We start from the raw sequence: 18,981 nt of genomic DNA on the forward strand, positions 1-18,981 counted from the left end.
AACTGACTCCGACATTTGCTTTCTCACAAATAGACCATCTGGAAATTATCAGGAGATTATCCAGAGTTCAGTGTGGATCTGAAAGTAGCTTTATTACAGATAACATTAAAACATAGCAAATGTTTATAAAAAATTTGATTTTTATTTAAACCCAAGCTACAATGTCACATGGTGTACAGTACAACATAGTAACTGGCATGAAAATACAGCTTTCATTTCTCAAAAGAGCTGAGGGGAAGTAGAAATCTTCCCCGTTTAAAGATGATGTCATTACCAAATATTACACTGAAAGTATTTTATGCTGAAAACTACACAGATGCACATAGGGAGGAGCCACATGATTCAAGACGTACTCAAGGAAGCCTTGACCAAAACAGGAAGGGAGACAGAGTGGGCAACAAGAAAAAGAACAACATTCGTAGAAAAAAAGAACAAAAAGATTAACAGGTTTCTAAAACTTCCTGAAGCCTTTTCATAAAAAAATTCCAACCATCACAGTTATACATGTTCGATAGAAATATTACAGCGGCTCTTCTGGACCGTCTCCACATGAGGATGGCAGAGGTATCTACAAAATGTATCGGGAGCGACGTGTCGACTCAAGCATACATGTCCTCTCGGTCGGCGTTGTAGATCTCGCCCTCCTGCAGCGAGGCGAAGTTGAGGAAGTGCGAGGGCCGGTGGACTTCATGGTAGAACTCTTTGGGGTTGGCCAGCTGGAGATCGTACTTCATGTTGGGATCGTGGCGCACACCTGTTGAAAGAATGGATATTTAGAGATCCATTCTGCTAATCCTGGTTTGAGCACTCCACTCAATTATGCCAGTCTAGCCTAAATAAATCATAGTTATCTAATTTAAACAATATACTGTCCATTAATGTGAGGAATGAAAAGACTATTTGTATTCAGCATGATAGAGATTTTCAATTGTGAACCAGTTGCAAAGTAAAATCAATCAAACTGAAACAGGGGCACAGCGGAACCATCAATGTATGCCAACGATTTGTGCCACAGATGAACAGAAGATCTAGCACTGAGGATATCACATATGTGACCTGGCAGTTTGACGCAAATTATCATCCAATGAAATAGAACACAAAAGCTAATCGGAAAAAAATTAAAATACTACGGCTACTGACCCATGAAGTTGTAGTTCCAGGAGACTTGTCCAGGCACCATGAAGAAGGCCAAGAAACGATCAGAGAGCAGCATCTGCACTCTCTCGTAATGGGAGGGCAGGTAACCTTTAGGGTTGTTGCCCTTGTCTGTGTTCTGACGACCCCACTCGTAGCCGCTGGGTGTTAGCTTGTAGGCTGTGAGTGTGCACGAGCCGGGGGTGAAGCTGAAAACCAAAATCAAAAATACATTTAAGTACCAGTTCATTTCCTACATACTGCTTCTTTCTGATAGCTCTTAAGTCCCAAAAATATTTTTCTAATTCATAGTAAACATGAACCAGCTTAAATAATAAACAACAGTTTATAGACGGACAGCATCTTGTATTAACACCTACCTGCAGGTTATGATGATGGTCTTTTCTCCGTCCCATGAAGGGTTGTCAGCCATGACCTTAGCGTGGGTGGTGACGTCCTGCGGGGACAGCTGTGGTGACTCATTGGGCTGGGTGTGGATCCAGCCAAGGGGCTCCATTTCCTGTTGAAGTTAAGGAAAGAAGTTAAAAACTTGAAAGGAAAAGAGTTGGTACAACTACTGAACATCAATTTCTCACACTCCAGGTGTCTTACTTTAAGGTATTCATGGCCAGGCAGCTGGTTGGGCAGGTGGACTGTCTGGTGCGTCCCCCATTGTGGTACCATGACGATACAACGGATCTCCTTCACCTGGGGGTTGTCTGGTGGGCTGGTGCCGTACAGGTAACCTGCAATCTGGAACACAGTGCAGATTCAGAACGTGCTGAACAAGGACAGAGAGGGTTTCAGTAGTTTGCACACGCGCACATGATGAAGGGCCCTAGTGGAGAAACGCAGACGCATTAATTATACCTGTGCTCGTAGATCTGAGATACAGATGAACTTCTTGAGGACGTTCTTGGGCAGGATGTAGGTGTAACCCGTCTCCTTGATGTCATCAGACGACACGTAGATGTGGTTGGTTCGGAGATGGAGGTTAGCAGCAGAAATAGCCCTGACAGGTGACAAACAAGGATCATTAAAGCCGAATGAGATGGAAACCAAAAGGTCTTAACTTATTATTGCCTTTATAACAGTTGAATTCAACACACACAAACTTAAACACTGCCTGCATACCTCACTCTCCACTCAGTCTTGGACGAGAAGGTCTGCGTCTCGTAGTTCGAGGTGGTGGAGGTGATGATCTCGTCACCATGCTTGTTGACCGTGCGGGTCTGTGTGGCGGTGAGCTGCGACTGCTCTTTGGTCTGTTTCTCGATTTCAGCAATTTGCTGGCGCTGCTGTGACGGTGCAGAGATCTCCATACCCAGGATGATGTCACGAATCTCAGACTGCGTCAGTGAGGCCACGTTCACACTGGAGGGAGAAAGGAAGCATTAACTACTAAATGCAAGTCTGGTTCTAGTCTGTTCTATTAAAGATATTTTACAATTAATATCCGAGCTACATTATGCCTTCATTCTAGCTCAAGAAAATCAATCCAAAACAATACTCACTTGTTCTTTTTGCCATAATCAGCCAGAATGAGGTCCTTAAGTTGCACCTCTACCTTGATCCACTCCTCATCAGTAAGTGTGGGCCAGATGTGGTGAGGCTCAGTAATCGTTGTCTTGTCCGGCTTGAGGATCACCTTGGCTCTGTCGTTGTTGACGTGGAGTGCTCTGAGAATCAGGATGAGTCGAGAGAAGGCCTAGAGATGGAGCAGACAACCAAACACAAACTTATTACACAAGCGAATTAGTTGATTTAACCAAAGAAAAATAGCACCCGAATGGCTGGGTTGGTAAATCACCATAGATCAGTTCAGGTTCGTTAGTACCCATCATTTATGCTGATAAATAAGCACAGACTCTTTCTAACAGCTTGATTCGTAATTTCCCAGTGGGGTCAAATACAATAGAAGAACTTCAATACAGATGTACACATCTATATGAATTTGATACCATCCATTAAATCCTGATGTGAATATCTTGTGCTGAGTGAAACTCACTGTGTAAGATGAGATGGTCTTGAGCCAGTCGTCATAGAGGTTGAACAGCACCATCTGAGGCTCTGTAGCCTTCAGGATCAGGTCTCCGAACTTCTCCACCTTCAGACAGGCCTGGAAAGGCAGCTGTAGCTCAGAGCCCTTGATCACAATGTTGGGGAAATCAAGCAAGTGGACCTGCACAAAGAAAACAAATGGTATTAAGACAGGAAGGCACAGAACGCATGTATCCACCAAACAAAAAGTTGATACATCAAGGCTCCAAAATTATTTTTGCAGTTCTTAGCGCGACCTCACCTCGAGAGGGTCCAACATGCCCTTCCTGGTGACAATGATCTGTTTCGGCTGTTCTTCTACAGGAAGGGAGCGAATCAGGGCAGCCACTTCTTCAGCTGTCTTCCATTTCGCCAACTACAGAAAGAATTGAAAACTTTAGTGTATGCGACATATACCCAAAGGGGTAGAAAAGGTTTTAAGTGCAAGGGTAATGTATTTGAGGACTATTTCGTTAACATGTTCAAATTCCGCATCACTTCATCCCAGTGATATATGCTGAATGTATTGTACTGTAACAAAGAACAGGACAAAACAAATAAACTATAAAAAGACACTAAGAAGCCCTTCTCTTAAACACAAACCCAAACTGACCATAGTAAGAGTTCGTAAAAGTTCAAGATAGTAGTAATCAAGTCGTACCTGTCCCAGACGTTTCTGTCCAGCCCACACAGATGTGTGAATGATCTTGAGGAAGAGCTGACCAGTCCTGGGGTTGAAGATGAAAATGGCTCCATTGATGGGCTTCGTGGTCAAGTTACCCTCAAATGTCTGTTGTCAGTGACAAGGAAAACATGGGGGTCATTTTAATATTCCTAAACAAAAGCAATATATTCATTTTCAATTGATAATAAAAAAGTTGTCAGCCCTCACCTTGTGGATGGTGACTCTGTAGACATTGGTGTCATCCACAAACCAGATGATCTGGTTGGAGAAGAGTTCGCCGTAGTTCTGTGAGGACAGGTAGGGCTCAGTGGGCTCTGAAGAGTACAGCTGCAAACCTTTGCGGATGCGCTCCCTGAGCACATACAGGGCGGGGTTGGCCTTCATGATCTTAGCCATGGCCTGCTGGATAAGAGGCTTGCTTCCCGGGAACCAGTTACCATAGGCACTACAGAGGGAGAACAAATTAAATACCGAACCATGCTGTTTGATCTCAAGTGCGTTGACAGTTGTGTTCATATAGAACAACTTAGTACATTGGTGTGAAAACTTTACAGGCAGCTGCAGAACATTTGTGAACATGATCATGTGGATGCTAATTTCTAGGAGATGGTGCCAAGAATTTGTGTGTCATTTGTCTAGATTTCTAATTATTTTTTGAAAACCTTAAATCCACAAAGATGTACTTTAATAACATGATAAAATTACTGAGTCTCGTCTTTTTAATAACATAATAATGCAACTATGGAAAAGATAAAAAGGTTTACTGACTTAAATAAAAAAAAATAGTATGTGAATGTCAAGAAAATAGAGATGGCAAATCAGATTGTTGATTGTGTGACATATTTTCCGTTTGCCCCTACAAAAAAATGGACAATCATGCAAAAGCTAATCTATAATAATAGCATTGATTATTTTAATAATCCAATATTGCCATCATAACTGGTCACATAGCTGTGCTTTAACCAATCCTTACCTGTGGAGGTTGTAGGCTAGGTCGATAGCAATGAGCACCCCAGTGGGGGAGGGGTAGATACTCATGTTGTCAGTGGTGTAGTCCAGGAACTTGGCCCTGGCGTAGCGCTCGATGTCATGTGAGTCGTAGTCACCCCAGCGGAGCTGAATGTCAATCCAGTACTTCTGCGTGGTGGTGCTGTCCATCACATCTCTGTAGAAGGAGATGAACAATTTTATTCATACAAAAAAAGATAAGTCTTTAATGGATCACATCTCATGTAAAAGGTCTTCCTTGTACTGGGGAGAGTTCTTAGTATTCTCCAACTTTTTCTGTCGGTATCATAATGTGAATAATGTTCCAGAAATCATACTTGGAGTCAGCGAGCAGAGACGGTCTAGAGACATTCCACTTGTAAGATGCAAAGAGGAGGATGTCTGCACAAGACGAGTTCATTTTGTACGACTTCCTGGGGTGAATAGTCTCCTTCTGTACAGTCTCAATCTCCAGAGCATCCAGTTCCTGGTCAAACACCTATAAAACAAATTCATAGCAGTTGGTCACATTGTGTTTGATTTGCAGTCGGACGATAACATATTGACTGAGTTTGTCAGGATGCAGAAAGAAAATAAGTCAGATTTTAAGTGCAGGACGTACCTGACAAAGATCCATGACAACGCTCTCATGAATCTTTTGCCACAAGTGAGCCCTGAAGATCTGAATGAGGGAGATCTTCAGTGTGGGGATCTTTCCGTGCATGAAGATTCCAGTCAGGTCAAGTTGCACCTGGAAACCCACGTACACCTAGAAACAGAAAAAGGGTTAAAACGGTTAGCCAGTGCAGGAAGTGTGAACCACAACCACAGTTAATGTACATGACCTGTTAAGACATATTTTTTTAACTTGTACTAACATTGGCTCTGTTGATGGTGGGTGACCACCACAGTGTGAACCGACGGTTGGGGATTTGATTGAGACCAGACCTCTGAGCATTGGTCAGCTTCTTCCATTTCATAGACTCCTCAAAGCCACTGGCCTTCTCCCTAAAAACCAGAAACAAAGTTGAAGTTGTTTTAATGAATTTAATTTCATGTGAAAGAAATCAGGTCCTTTGCATGTACACAATCAGAGGGGAATAGAAAAACAAGGTAATGCAATTGTTGGGAAGTGCCACAGTCCTCATTTCCTATAATGCATTAAAAGCATTTTTTATGTTTAAGCGCACTCACCAGAAGAGACCCTCCCATGTGGGGAAGTAAGTGCCTTTGAAGAGTGTGTGTTCCAGGATGCCCTCCACACCACCCAAAGCCTGAATCATGTCTGTGCGGTAGTTGTTCAGGTTCCACAGTTTGCCATCGTGTCTCTGATGAGTCCACCAGAATGGATTCTGCTTCAGAACCTGCACTCAGACAAGACGGGAAAGCGATCAATATCTACATGGACGTTGGCATTCAGAGCAAAATGTTTATTTAACATATTTGTTGAGGAATTTTTGACCGTCTGCACACATTACATCCGTACACCATTAGGCGAATAGTGCATGTCTTATTAAAAACATCCTCCCTTCTTTCCCAGCAATATACAAGGTCAGGTTATAGCTAAAGGGCCAACTAGCAGTATATTGTAGTGTCTACACTCTGGGACTTCCACATATAATTCATATGCCCCAGACAGAGAGGTTTCGACTGCTGCATTTATACACCAGTGACATTATTGCATCTGAAAATAATTCAGTTATCTTAATTAAGTGGTGCCCATCAACACACCAGGGGGTCTCCATCATACCTGGTACTGTTTGAAATCAGTCCTGACTCTCCAGCCTTTGTCATAAGCCAGTGTGTGTCTGTCCTTCTGGAAAAGGGTGTTGATACGGGGGATTCCCCTGTCCCACGAGTCCTCCAAATCCTCAAGGGTCAGACGCCTGAAATAGAAAAACAGTTATCTAGTTTCAGCTCTCTTTTCTTATAGACAAATAGTTATCATTGTAGAACAAAGGATCAATCAATCCTCGCTATTCAACCTTAAGAAGCTGACAATTAAAAGCCTTACCTGTTCTGGGCGATGGCCTCCTGTCTCTTGAGTGCGTACTCAGCCCAGACCCTCTGAGAGTCAATGAACTCACTCTCCCATGGCTGAATGTAACGATACAGGTTAGGAATCAGCTGGTCCTCTTCATGACTCATTCCAGACCGGAAGTGAGTGATGCCCACATCTGTCTGCTTGGACCACCTGGGGCAGAGAAATAAAAAAAACGATCCAGTTGGATGTGGCACCATGACTTAATATATTTACAAGAAATCTATCAACGAGGAAAAAATATATTTTCAGTATACTGCCTTACCGTAGGTCTGACTGTGGGATGAGCACATGGCCCATGGACAGCATGCCAAGGCCACCCAGCTCTTTGGGAGTGTAGAAAACTACAGGGGGGAAGCGACTAGGCATTTTGGAGTTCAGACCAATCTTGATACGTGTCTGGATCTTGTTCTCACACTTCACCAGCAGATCTAGAAGCTCCTGGGTGTTGACCACAGCCTCACGGAAGTACGTCATCAAGCCAATCAGGGCTGTGTTCCATTTGTTCACAATCTGAGGGTAAAAACGACATGCTGAAATATTCAGATATGGTCTTTTTTCCTTACGATTGCTTTTTTGGATTTATCCACTGGAGTTTTGGGGCATAAAGTTGTTTGCTGACCTTCGTGAATGTGGTGGATCCAGAGGCCATCAGGATTTGACGCACTCGGTTGTGGAAGCGTTGCATTGATTCATCATCCACACGCAGGAAACATTGTGCGGTTCTCTCTTTAGTTACCTACACATGAACAGTCAGAGAATGTGGTTGTTACCTTTTGAAAATAAAATGAAGCAGTAATGGTTTTTGAAGATGCCAATGTCAATTTCTTATTTTGGGCTTTATTTCCTCACCTCATTCTGCAGGTTCCACACACCATCCTTGTGAGTAAATTCTTCGTAGCTGGTGCGGCACTTGGGGAGAATGCGACACTCAAAACCACACATGTTAAAGAGCAGGTTGGGGTTGTCTTTGCTGTAGACCGACACAAAGCTGTTTTCCCATTGGATAGTGGTCACAGACCTGGGAAGACGATTTTTTATGTCCCAGAACACTGCGCGTCCACTGAGGAAAATAAGATAGGAAAGGTTACAGCCATTGGTCTAACACTGTATATGCAATCTGCCAGAATGTGTATAATGTTCAACACTAAGCCTTAACATTAAAATAAAAGTACTCGTTTATTAGTGACAGTCTTGAGGTGGAACTCACAGGTTGACATCGTGCTTCATCAGTCTCATACGAGCATCACGGGGCCAGCACTTCTTGTTGTTGTAACCAACGATGTTCTCATTGTTGGGGTCTGGATGCTCTGTCAGATACCTCTGGATCAGATCCCTGGCCTCGTCAGCAGAGAACCTGGAAGCGATTATTTTTTACAACTTATTCTCAACATTTTGTCGAAAAAAAAATAGACCAGTAAGAAAGAGCTGTGATTAGTGATTCAATCCTACCTAAAGAAGATGTGGATGCGATCAATATAGCGGCAGTAAAGCCTTATTGGGTGGGCACTTTCTGTAGCCGTGTCCTGGAAACTGAGGAAGTCGTTTGGCATCTGAGGTGGGCCAGCCATCTCACTGGCACGGTGCAAGCCCAGAACCAGCAGGTCCATCACCAGGCCATAGTACTGTACAATGAATGAGGCAAACTGGAGCCCTCTGATGATGCCATAGGAGTTGGTATGGTTCATGTCCTATACAGAGAAGACAGGAGACAATGTCCAAAAAAGATTCCTTATCAAACAGCCATGAAAGAACATCTTGAATGCATCAAAATGGGAAATATATTGTAAAAAGTTAATCAAGTATGTATAAATTCTATTAAGTCTAGATAATGAGCTATACATGACCTATTTTACCTTGTAGTTGATGACGACGTTGTTCTTGGCTGTCATGTAATCAGCGATGTTGTGGTCGACAATAAGACGCAGCAGCCTGTTGAGCAATGTCAGATCAATCTTCTCATACATCTTCTCATAGCGAGACTCCAGCATCACGTTGCACTCTCCCTCAGCAGTCTCCCACACATCCTGTAAGTTGTTGATGCCTGAGGACAAGAAACAAAAATCTCTTAAACAAAAGGTTGACAGTTGTTCATGTTAACATTTCATGCGGGATTGTCCAACCTGGAGCCCCTGTGTTTAACAAATCAGTTTCATGCCACTTAAATCCAGAAGAAAATATGACACAATCAGATGATCAAACATCATATAATAACCCTCTATTACTGGTTATTTTCTAACACGACAAGCCTGACCTTGGCACCACTTGTAGACGAGCAGTGGCGGTGGTTCGGTGTCAGCGGGTTTGATCCAGGGTGGAAACAGGCGTCTTTTATCTGCCTCATACCACAGGTATTGGTCCAAGTAGGCGTCTGTGATCTTTTCCAGGGGCTCCACATCGTACACAGGCACCAGGTGGCTGTACAAGTCCATGAACTCGATACCCACCTGCAAAAGACAAAAACATTCAGACACTGGAAAAAAGCATGATGGGTAACAAACTATGCTGCTGAAATAACTCATTTTGAAATTTCAGGACACAACTAAGACAATTTGGAGTATTGACGATATCAGGTGAATTTGTATCTCAAATTAACAAAAATAAAAGCAATATCTGAGTGGTAACAGGCCAGCTGCATCTGCAGCCAGATATAAAAGTCGCCATTCATTTTAATATTCCTCTAGTTCTTACGCACAGACAAGCATACCAATGCAAGTGCGCCTTTGTAAGAGGATGTCTATCAAATTAAAGTATCTGTTCGTGTTGGTCCTGACCTCTTTGAAGGCTCTCTGTGTGAGCAGGTGACGTTTGATCCTTGACAAGGCCTCATGGGGATTATCGTAGGCTTGTTCTATCAACCCCAGCTCCTCCCTCTGACTCTGGTTCAGACGAGACTTTACACTAGGAGACAGAGATAAAAATGAATAATATAGAACATATATTCTGACACAGGTATGTTGCCTGGTTTGGCTGAAACTTTGCTGATGACGTTGGTCGTGTGCGAATTATGTTTACCTGTATGCTTCTTTGAGCCTCTCCAATGCCAGGATGAGCAGCTTGGTGTCATGTTTGTAGGACAAAGGAGGGAAGGGGATGGGTGAGAACCGCCGACTCTCCAGCCAGTGAACGGTGGTGGTGTAAATGGCCACTGCCTCTTCAGCTGTGATGTAGGGACCATCCTGTGAGTAGAAAATGTAAACGCCAATTAAAAATGTGGGGGAAAAAACTAGGTATTTGTGTATCAAGTTTAGAAAATATAGATGAGAACAAGTTACTGATGACAAAATTTAAACGTTCAAACATTAGAATCAGGGTATACATTTACAGAGCCAATATCTGAATGGTGAAGAAAAAAACTGCTTCTGCAGCCAAAGACAAATAAAATAGCCACCATTCATTTTAATATTCCTCCATTTCTTACGCACAGGCAAGCAGACCAATGCAAGTGCGCCTTTGTAGGAGGATTCATTCAAAACTGGGAGTTTGATATGAACTAAATATATTTACTGTACTAGCAAACGTAGGGGTGGGAAATTTCTTTAAGGTTCAGAAAAAGCTAAGAAATACAATGAATGGATTCATATATTTGGACATGTACACTTGAATGAAAGAGTCTGTCGGTTACCTTCAGGTAGTTGTGCTGTCTCTCCTGCTCAGCTTTCAGGTACAGACGAGTCAGTCTTCCCAGGTTCTTCTTACACACGGTCTTGTCCACAGTGGCTCCGCGACGGATTCGCTCACGGTTGTAGTGGGCCGTGTTGGTCCACCAATCAGCTTTGGCCTTCACATAGCGCAGGATCATGTTCTCAATTGGAGTGGGCAAGCCTGGCACCTGAAATGATGGGAAGAAAGAATGAATATTCAGTGTTTCATTCTTACTCAACAGATCAAAATAAAGTGCTGAAAGCTTGAGGTGACATTAGCCTCGAAGCACTTGACTCAAACACTTCAGGTGCTTGAGAAACTGCAGAGTAACACAAATCCTATGATCAAATGTCCCCTTTAACATACAGTACAGTGAGGTCATCTCTGTGATGCACTGACCTTCCAAGGGATGTTGGCCTTCCAGCACCTCCACGACTCACTAAGGTGCTGAAGGATGGTCCTGGCTTTGTTCTGTTTGATACCCTCAGGCATCATGTCCAGGATGTCATGCATCACTGCAGCTCGTAGCTCGAGGTCAAAGTGAGACTCCACACGCTGTTTGGTCACTGTCTTGGCCACACCCTTTGAGTGACGTCCTGGGATAATTGAAAAAAGCTGCTGTTTAAACTGCTACAGTTCCTTCCAACCACTACCTCAGACTGTGTGCATCAAACCAATTGTTGCTCAAATAAATAAATAAATAAAAGTGTATATGTACCTTCAAACTGCCTGGCAAGCAGATTTCCAAGCCACCTCTCCAACAGTGGAGTGATACCCCTCATAAAGAACAGCCACACTCTCCAGCCGGGAGCCCAGAAGCCACAGCCTGGACCCTTGCCCACAGGACCCTAATCAAACAAACACACACACAGAGGAACCAAAACTTGACTTATGACTTTAGGTTTATGAAGTGTGATTCTGCATCTTTTCTAAAAGGTACTGAATGTATGATCTTTAATTCTTAGACAGTGGGAAGATCAACATCATAGAAAGTGTACTTACAGTGTTGAACCGATAGTAGATGAGATGCTTCAGGTCTTTGCACATCCGAATCTGTCTCATCAACTTATACTTGTAGCGGTACATGCCTGTCAGCTGGCCAACGTGAGCGAAGATGTACTGAATTCCATCGGACAACTACAATATAAAGAGAAGTGTGTTAGATTGACCAAGTGGGAACTGATTGTAAAATAACCAAAACCATGTCCAAATAACATTAAAATGGCACCAGTTGACCAGTCAGTGAGGTTGCTTCCAGAAGAAAAAGCAAATATCGTAGGCGAGTGTAGTTAGCCTTTAAATTAGATGGTATGTGCAATGTAAACCCCATAGCCAGAACCAACCTGGAAAGCATCAACGTTTCCCAGTCTGTACTGCACGTGGCTGTCCACCACCAGCTTGCTGAGACGCAGCACCTCTCTGCACAGATGGAAGGCATTGCCGAATCTGGACTTCTTACGTTCCTGTGGGACACAAACATAAGAACAAATTGGTCAGTTAATACTGAAACTTTGTGCTTTGCAGAAAAGATGGAATGACAAAACAGAAATGTATTTTTATACATAATCCCTCCCACAATGGATAACATGAAATCAATTCATATTGGGGTCAAGAGATGGATCTACTTGTACCTTTGTTGTGAGTGTCTTGACAGGCTTCAGGTTGAAGTTGTAGTCGAGATGCAGGTAGTTGAGGTTCTTGCGGTGGATAAGCAGATTGAGCATGTTGTAACCCTGTCTGCAAACCTGCAGGCCCACCTCCACCCAGTCCAACTTGGTGGACTGAAAGAACTTGGTGGCTTTGAAGGAGCGGAACAGATACCTGAAGACAACAGAGGGAACATGTTAACAAGTCATAAAAAAGATGAGTTAAAAAAATAAGAAGTGACTATTGATGTTCACCTCTTCTTCTGGGCCTTGGGTGGTCTGTGCTTCAGAGCATTGAGCACATAGTACTTGAGCAGTTTCTGGTATGATACACGTACTTTCACCGGCTGTCCTGCAGGACAGTGCTCACGGTACCTGTAAGAACACCCACGATAAAGCACTTTTAGAAAAATCCCCATTTAAAATCTCGATAAGACACGATCTTGATCCAACATGTCTCACCAGTTCTTGATCAGGGGGATGTCAATGGCACGTCTTGTGCGGCCGGATCGGAGGTTGAATGGTCTTGGCGACCACAGCAGAGCAATGCCATTAGCTGTGTTGTCTGTATAAAGTGGGGTCTCTTTGAGGAAGGGCTCCGCATATTCAGGAAGCTCAAATTCCTCATCATCATCAGGCAGAGGCTCCTGACTCTGAGTGGGTAACACAAGTAAGACAATTTTGAGTATTGAAGATATCCGAAATGGTATTAGGGTGAATTTTTATCTCAAATTAACCAAAATAAAAGCAATATCTGAGTGGTGACAGGCCAGCTGCATCTGCAGCCAGAAATAGAAGTCGCCATTCATTTTAATATTCCTCTAGTTCTTACGCACAGACAAGCATACCAATGCAAGTGCGCCTTTGTAAGAGGATGTCTATCAACCTTTGCTTGTGTTTTGTTGCAAGTGCCATATATTAAACGTTTCCCAGCTGCCAATAAGTGGATCATCAGTCACACTTACCTTGACAGAATGTCTGTGTGAAATGGGGTTGATCAGCGGGTCAAAGTAGAACGCCGGCAGATCTGGGTCCTCTGTCTTGATAAACACCACATTTGGTGTGTGATACCTTCAAAAGGCAAGGTCACAAGTTTTAGGATAAGCAAGTTCAAGGGAGTTCCAAATACATAACATCCAAACTATTTTGCTGTAATGTATTTTAATTACTTTTCTATTAATAAACAGTTAACAATTTAAGCAATTTCTTACCAGGTAAGGTGGACATGGTGTGGCAAGTTGTTGTACAAGTAGGGGAAAGCGATTTTGTACTCTGTCCTGATGGGCTGTCGGATGATGATTTTGTTGATGTCATTGAACTCATTCCAGTCTTCGTCTCTGAGGGAGAAACAAAGGGGATCAGCTATGGCAAAAATCATTTAGCATCTGTTCTTACCTTACATTTGAGAGAAAGCAACTTAGGCATTTAAATAGATGAATATTTAAAACAAAGTTTAAAATGTTTGTGTTGACATCCATGAGGATAAAAGTGGCTTCCAACAGTCATAGCTACGAACAGCATAAAGTGTATAGCTCTGTCGTTTATTGAAAGCAGGGTGTGCTTACTGGAGGTTGATGTCCCGCACCAGTGGCTCAAACTTTGGTCCCCCAGGGATGGCCATATTTAAGGCCTTAGAAGTGAAGAAGGCCTTGAGGTCAAAGAGATAAAAGTAGTTGAAATCCACCAGATCTGTCAGCAGCTGATTAGCTAGACGGTACAGCGTAGACATCATGGGCAGTGTGAACTGCCAGCGACGGTAGGTGGTGCCATTCACAAACCTGAGGACACAAATATATTATTTTTTCATTCTACCAGAAACACATACGTTTGTAAAACTTAACACGTCTGACGTGGTGAGCTTACTTGGAAGTGTCTTTGAGGGGCTGGTGCTCATAGAACCACTCAGCAACTGAACTGTCCTCTTCATTATCCAGCTCCATCTGGATGGCCTCCAGTGGCTCCACATCAAGGATGTTGTCAGCGTAGTCCAGCGGCGGCTCCTCATCATCAAATGGTGGGAAACGCATCCGCTTGAAGTGCCGGCGGTCACGCTTCTCACGACGCATCATGATCCACATGGTTCTACGAGGAGGATAAGCAATGACTTCAAAATGAACACGTATGTATTTCGCTGGTTTGTAAGAAAAATGTGCTATGGAACTGAGTTCTTAGGAGCATCCAACAGCACACTATCACTTACCCCCACTGGGCAATGTAGACTGGCTCTATGACCCAGGGTATTTCATTCACAAAGGAAATAGCTCCAGTGATGTGGTAGAGAACAGGCACATCTCTGATCTGTTCCCAAGGCATGGGCATGTTTTCAAGCAATTTCAGAACTGCGTGTGGCATGTACTTGAGGGCACTGTTCAACAAAAAGGAAAAGATACAGGATGAGCTATGGGAGGAGTGGAGGATTCCATCTACCATAAACCAAAGTTTTGTGAATTAAGGCAACATATACACTTCATTTTGTAATTGGACATCTAGAAAGGTTACCCTGCAAACAAAAAAATCGTTGACTTTCAACTAGACATATTTTTGTTTTTATTATTCATTTTTACCCAAGGTAGACCCTCTTGTCATGGCGAAACTTTCTATTAGTCATGTCTCCATGGTCCCTGATGATCTTGCGGACATGCTCAGGTGGCATGTCTTCCTTCTGAGCATCCACAAATCCAAACTTTCTCTTTTCTGAGTAGCGCTTTGCCTGCAGCTGCTGCCATTTTCTTGCTGTGGAGGACATTTAACACATTATAACAGCCTCACACACATAACTGCATGACAATATTATTGAACCATATATTTTCTGTATTTTGAGGAAAAAAGACATGCCTTTCTCTTGTAGTTTCTCCTCAGACATGTAGTCTGGCACTGTCACAGGAGGGGGTACGCCTGGTGGCATTGCTGGAGGGACCCCTCTGTAGGGGAAGGTAGCCGCCATGGTGCCTCAACACTGAGAATAAAAAACATACACAAAAAAATATGAAATACTAAACAGTTTTACGATATCAGTCAAGTGTCTGTGTGTAATCGTCAAACTAAGGAAAGGTTAATGAAATACAAATGTTTGTTTTTATACAAATAGCTCAAACATTGTGCATTACATTGGCACAATGAACTCTCCGTCCGGCTATATTACGTACTACTCCTGTTTTCAGACTAACACGTAATATAAACACTAAGCAAAGTGAGTGAAAAAGTTGTAATAAATCAAATTTGATGATTCGACAGACAATGGAACTAGTCTATTGGCACCAGGGAAAACATCAACCAGGCCAAGTTAACTCTTATTCAACTGGTTTAAAACATGGCTACGTGAACAGCGGATACATAAACGTGAAACCATTCTGTATCATCAGATTTAATTTGTCTATCATTGAAAATATAAAAAAGTGAAAACTATCACAAATGGATGAGTTGCAGCGAGTCACATCGGAGTTTTAGTGAATATTAAGCGACGTTACAGTCTTGATGTTGAGATGGCCCAGCGTGGAGGAAGCGGTAAGCTAGCTAACTGCTAAGATTAGCACACCGGCTAACCACTGCATGTTAGGGGGGGAAACAAAGAAAAGGTCACAAACCTCGCTACCTTCACTCCACCAGTAATTTCCTAAAGTTGACGACGATCTTATTCGATACACGATCGGCTACCACCACATTTCTCTTTCCTTCAGGATTGTGCGGTCTTTCTGCGATCCACCGGTGTGTTGACTTGTGTTCTGGCGGAGGCGCGACGAACAACGGCGGCCACACGATGGTCGCACTTTAGTGGAATTCACAAACGATAGTTACGCCAGAGGTACGTACTTGTTACCGATAACAACCATACTCCTAGTGGGTTTACGTGGGAAAATACGCATGCGTAAGACAAGCGTAATTTGGCAAATGCCCGGATGATCGAGTTTCCGGTGCACTACTGCCGCCTACAGCGTTGGGGTTTTACAATAAATTGCAGGTTCAATTCTCTCCGAGATCTATGGTTGAACAATGATTTGCTAATACTACAGAAATAAAGTAGTGTTTCGACAATTTAAATTTAAATTTGTTTTCAATAATTGCCTTCACTAATTATGTCAGGGTTTCATATTCTTCACAATACCGCCTTTATACATGTTAACCACCACCATCATGAGGACTATTGTTGCTTTGTGAACATTGAAGCTGGGTTTTATTGTTATTTAATGTCAAGGAAATAGAAGCTCAAGGTGCAATTTCGTCACAATATTGCAAGAGAAAAAAATCATGACAATTTTCAATGATTTCCTTCAGTGACAATGTCACGGTTTCATACACTGTTTCTTCTTTTAATGGTGCGTAAACTCGCTGCTCTTTCATCCTTCTCTCCAAATATGACTGTTATGGGGAAAAAACCGTGGTTGAGTTTTTCCTATAACCCCAAGATCCCAAGTTGTCCTTTTGCCACACGGAGAAAGCTGGTGATGGCATTGTTTGACGCGCAGTTTGTGTCCAAATAAAAGAGTAAGAGTTTGACTGTCCAAGGCCGTCCTTTGGCCGTCATTTATTGTAAATAAAATATAACAAATTAAGGATGCATATATACATCAAGTTGCACAGTTCACAAACAGACGGCCAATAACTGTATCTGCTTGCCAGCCTTCTCCTCGTCATGCACTTCCGTGTCCTATTTAGGGGGTGCACCAATCAGCCCTTGTCGCAGGTGTGCACTCAGCAAAGGTGGGAAAGAAGGAGAAATTAGTGAGTCACTCAAATCATAAGAAACTTAAATGCGGCTCCTACAATGACATTTTGAGAAGGATATGTTACTAGTACATGACTAAAGCAGTGGTGTGAATGTCAAAAGTCATTTGAATGTTAACTCTCTTCCTTCAGTGATGATGTGTGTGTGTGTTCCATATCCTTCGTTTCTTCAAAGGCCAGTCTTTCCTGCTCTTTCCATGACGTTTCTCCTGTGAAGCAGCAGCAGCAGCAGCAGCACCCTCTGCTGGTTGCAAAGAAAATTGGAAAAAGCTTACAGCACCTGGTATTCCCAGGCGGTCTCCCATCCAAGTACTAACCAGGCCCGACCCTGCTTAGCTTCCGAGATCGGACGAGATCGGGCGTGTTCAGGGTGGTATGGCCGTAAGCGAAGGAGTCAGAGCACAACACCTTATTTATACATATGAACCATCACCATCATGAGGACTATTGTTGCTTTGTGAACATTGAAGCTGGGTTTTATTGTTATTTAATGTCAAGGAAATAGAAGCTCAAGGTGCAATTTCGTCACAATATTGCAAGAGAAAAAAATCATGACAATTTTCAATGATTTCCTTCAGTGACAATGTCAGGGTTTCATACACTGTTTCTTCTTTTAATGGTGCGTAAACTCGCTGCTCTTTCATCCTTCTCTCCAAATATGACTGTTATGGGGAAAAAACCGTGGTTGAGTTTTTCCTATAACCCCAAGATCCCAAGTTGTCCTTTTGCCACACGGAGAAAGCTGGTGATGGCATTGTTTGACGCGCAGTTTGTGTCCAAAAAAGAGTAAGAGTTTGACTGTCCAAGGCCGTCCTTTGGCCGTCATTTATTGTAAATAAAATATAACAAATTAAGGATGCATATATACATCAAGTTGCACAGTTCACAAACAGACGGCCAATAACTGTATCTGCTTGCCAGCCTTCTCCTCGTCATGCACTTCCGTGTCCTATTTAGGGGGTGCACCAATCAGCCCTTGTCGCAGGTGTGCACTCAGCAAAGGTGGGAAAGAAGGAGAAATTAGTGAGTCACTCAAATCATAAGAAACTTAAATGCGGCTCCTACAATGACATTTTGAGAAGGATATGTTACTAGTACATGACTAAAGCAGTGGTGTGAATGTCAAAAGTCATTTGAATGTTAACTCTCTTCCTTCAGTGATGATGTGTGTGTGTGTTCCATATCCTTCGTTTCTTCAAAGGCCAGTCTTTCCTGCTCTTTCCATGACGTTTCTCCTGTGAAGCAGCAGCAGCAGCAGCAGCACCCTCTGCTGGTTGCAAAGAAAATTGGAAAAAGCTTACAGCACCTGGTATTCCCAGGCGGTCTCCCATCCAAGTACTAACCAGGCCCGACCCTGCTTAGCTTCCGAGATCGGACGAGATCGGGCGTGTTCAGGGTGGTATGGCCGTAAGCGAAGGAGTCAGAGCACAACACCTTATTTATACATATGAACCATCACCATCATGAGGACTATTGTTGCTTTGTGAACATTGAAGCTGGGTTTTATTGTTATTTAATGTCAAGGAAATAGAAGCTCAAGGTGCAATTTCGTCACAATATTGCAAGAGAAAAAAATCATGACAATTTTCAATGATTTCCTTCAGTGACAATGTCACGGTTTCATACACTGTTTCTTCTTTTAATGGTGAGTAAACTCGCTGCTCTTTCATCCTTCTCTCCAAATATGACTGTTATGGGGAAAAAACCGTGGTTGAGTTATTCCTATAACCCCAAGATCCCAAGTTGTCCTTTTGCCACACGGAGAAAGCTGGTGATGGCATTGTTTGACGCGCAGTTTGTGTCCAAAAAAGAGTAAGAGTTTGACTGTCCAAGGCCGTCCTTTGGCCGTCATTTATTGTAAATAAAATATAACAAATTAAGGATGCATATATACATCAAGTTGCACAGTTCACAAACAGACGGCCAATAACTGTATCTGCTTGCCAGCCTTCTCCTCGTCATGCACTTCCGTGTCCTATTTAGGGGGTGCACCAATCAGCCCTTGTCGCAGGTGTGCACTCAGCAAAGGTGGGAAAGAAGGAGAAATTAGTGAGTCACTCAAATCATAAGAAACTTAAATG

General features: G+C 42.9%; 1 protein-coding gene and 2 non-coding genes across 4 annotated transcripts; all 3 read right to left on the minus strand.

The window, feature by feature from the left end:
• Window positions 1-120: 120 nt before the first annotated feature.
• prpf8 (pre-mRNA processing factor 8) lies at window positions 121-15,965 on the minus strand. Of its 2 annotated transcripts, none has more exons than XM_053422555.1 (43): window positions 15,771-15,965; window positions 15,014-15,134; window positions 14,743-14,911; window positions 14,379-14,543; window positions 14,042-14,260; window positions 13,744-13,956; window positions 13,390-13,515; window positions 13,144-13,249; window positions 12,641-12,831; window positions 12,434-12,553; window positions 12,164-12,353; window positions 11,876-11,995; window positions 11,535-11,669; window positions 11,251-11,380; window positions 10,932-11,128; window positions 10,513-10,719; window positions 9,903-10,066; window positions 9,662-9,788; window positions 9,142-9,334; window positions 8,744-8,931; window positions 8,340-8,578; window positions 8,098-8,244; window positions 7,740-7,950; window positions 7,510-7,626; window positions 7,153-7,400; window positions 6,861-7,040; window positions 6,597-6,732; window positions 6,041-6,210; window positions 5,725-5,854; window positions 5,469-5,615; window positions 5,185-5,345; window positions 4,833-5,024; window positions 4,067-4,304; window positions 3,836-3,964; window positions 3,437-3,550; window positions 3,143-3,316; window positions 2,649-2,842; window positions 2,269-2,508; window positions 2,005-2,146; window positions 1,747-1,887; window positions 1,515-1,654; window positions 1,141-1,343; window positions 121-754 (listed from the first exon to the last, which is right to left on the minus strand). In XM_053422555.1, exons 2-43 carry the CDS (start codon window positions 15,120-15,122, stop codon window positions 600-602), a joined length of 7,017 nt encoding a protein of 2,338 aa, XP_053278530.1. In that variant the 5' UTR covers window positions 15,123-15,134; window positions 15,771-15,965; the 3' UTR covers window positions 121-599. The 2 variants fall into 2 exon arrangements, with proteins under 2 accessions (XP_053278530.1, XP_053278529.1); XM_053422554.1 differs by having other exon boundaries at window positions 15,763-15,965.
• Window positions 15,966-17,168: 1,203 nt separating this feature from the next.
• Window positions 17,169-17,287, minus strand: LOC128440883 (5S ribosomal RNA). The gene has a single exon (XR_008338594.1). It is a non-coding gene; the product is annotated as a 5S ribosomal RNA (ribosomal RNA).
• Window positions 17,288-18,194: 907 nt separating this feature from the next.
• On the minus strand, window positions 18,195-18,313 carry LOC128440996 (5S ribosomal RNA). Its single transcript, XR_008338695.1, has one exon. It is a non-coding gene; the product is annotated as a 5S ribosomal RNA (ribosomal RNA).
• Between the last annotated feature and the right edge of the window lie 668 nt (window positions 18,314-18,981).

Source organism: Pleuronectes platessa, chromosome 5 (assembly GCF_947347685.1).
Source record: "Pleuronectes platessa chromosome 5, fPlePla1.1, whole genome shotgun sequence".
Lineage (NCBI taxonomy): Eukaryota > Metazoa > Chordata > Actinopteri > Pleuronectiformes > Pleuronectidae > Pleuronectes > Pleuronectes platessa.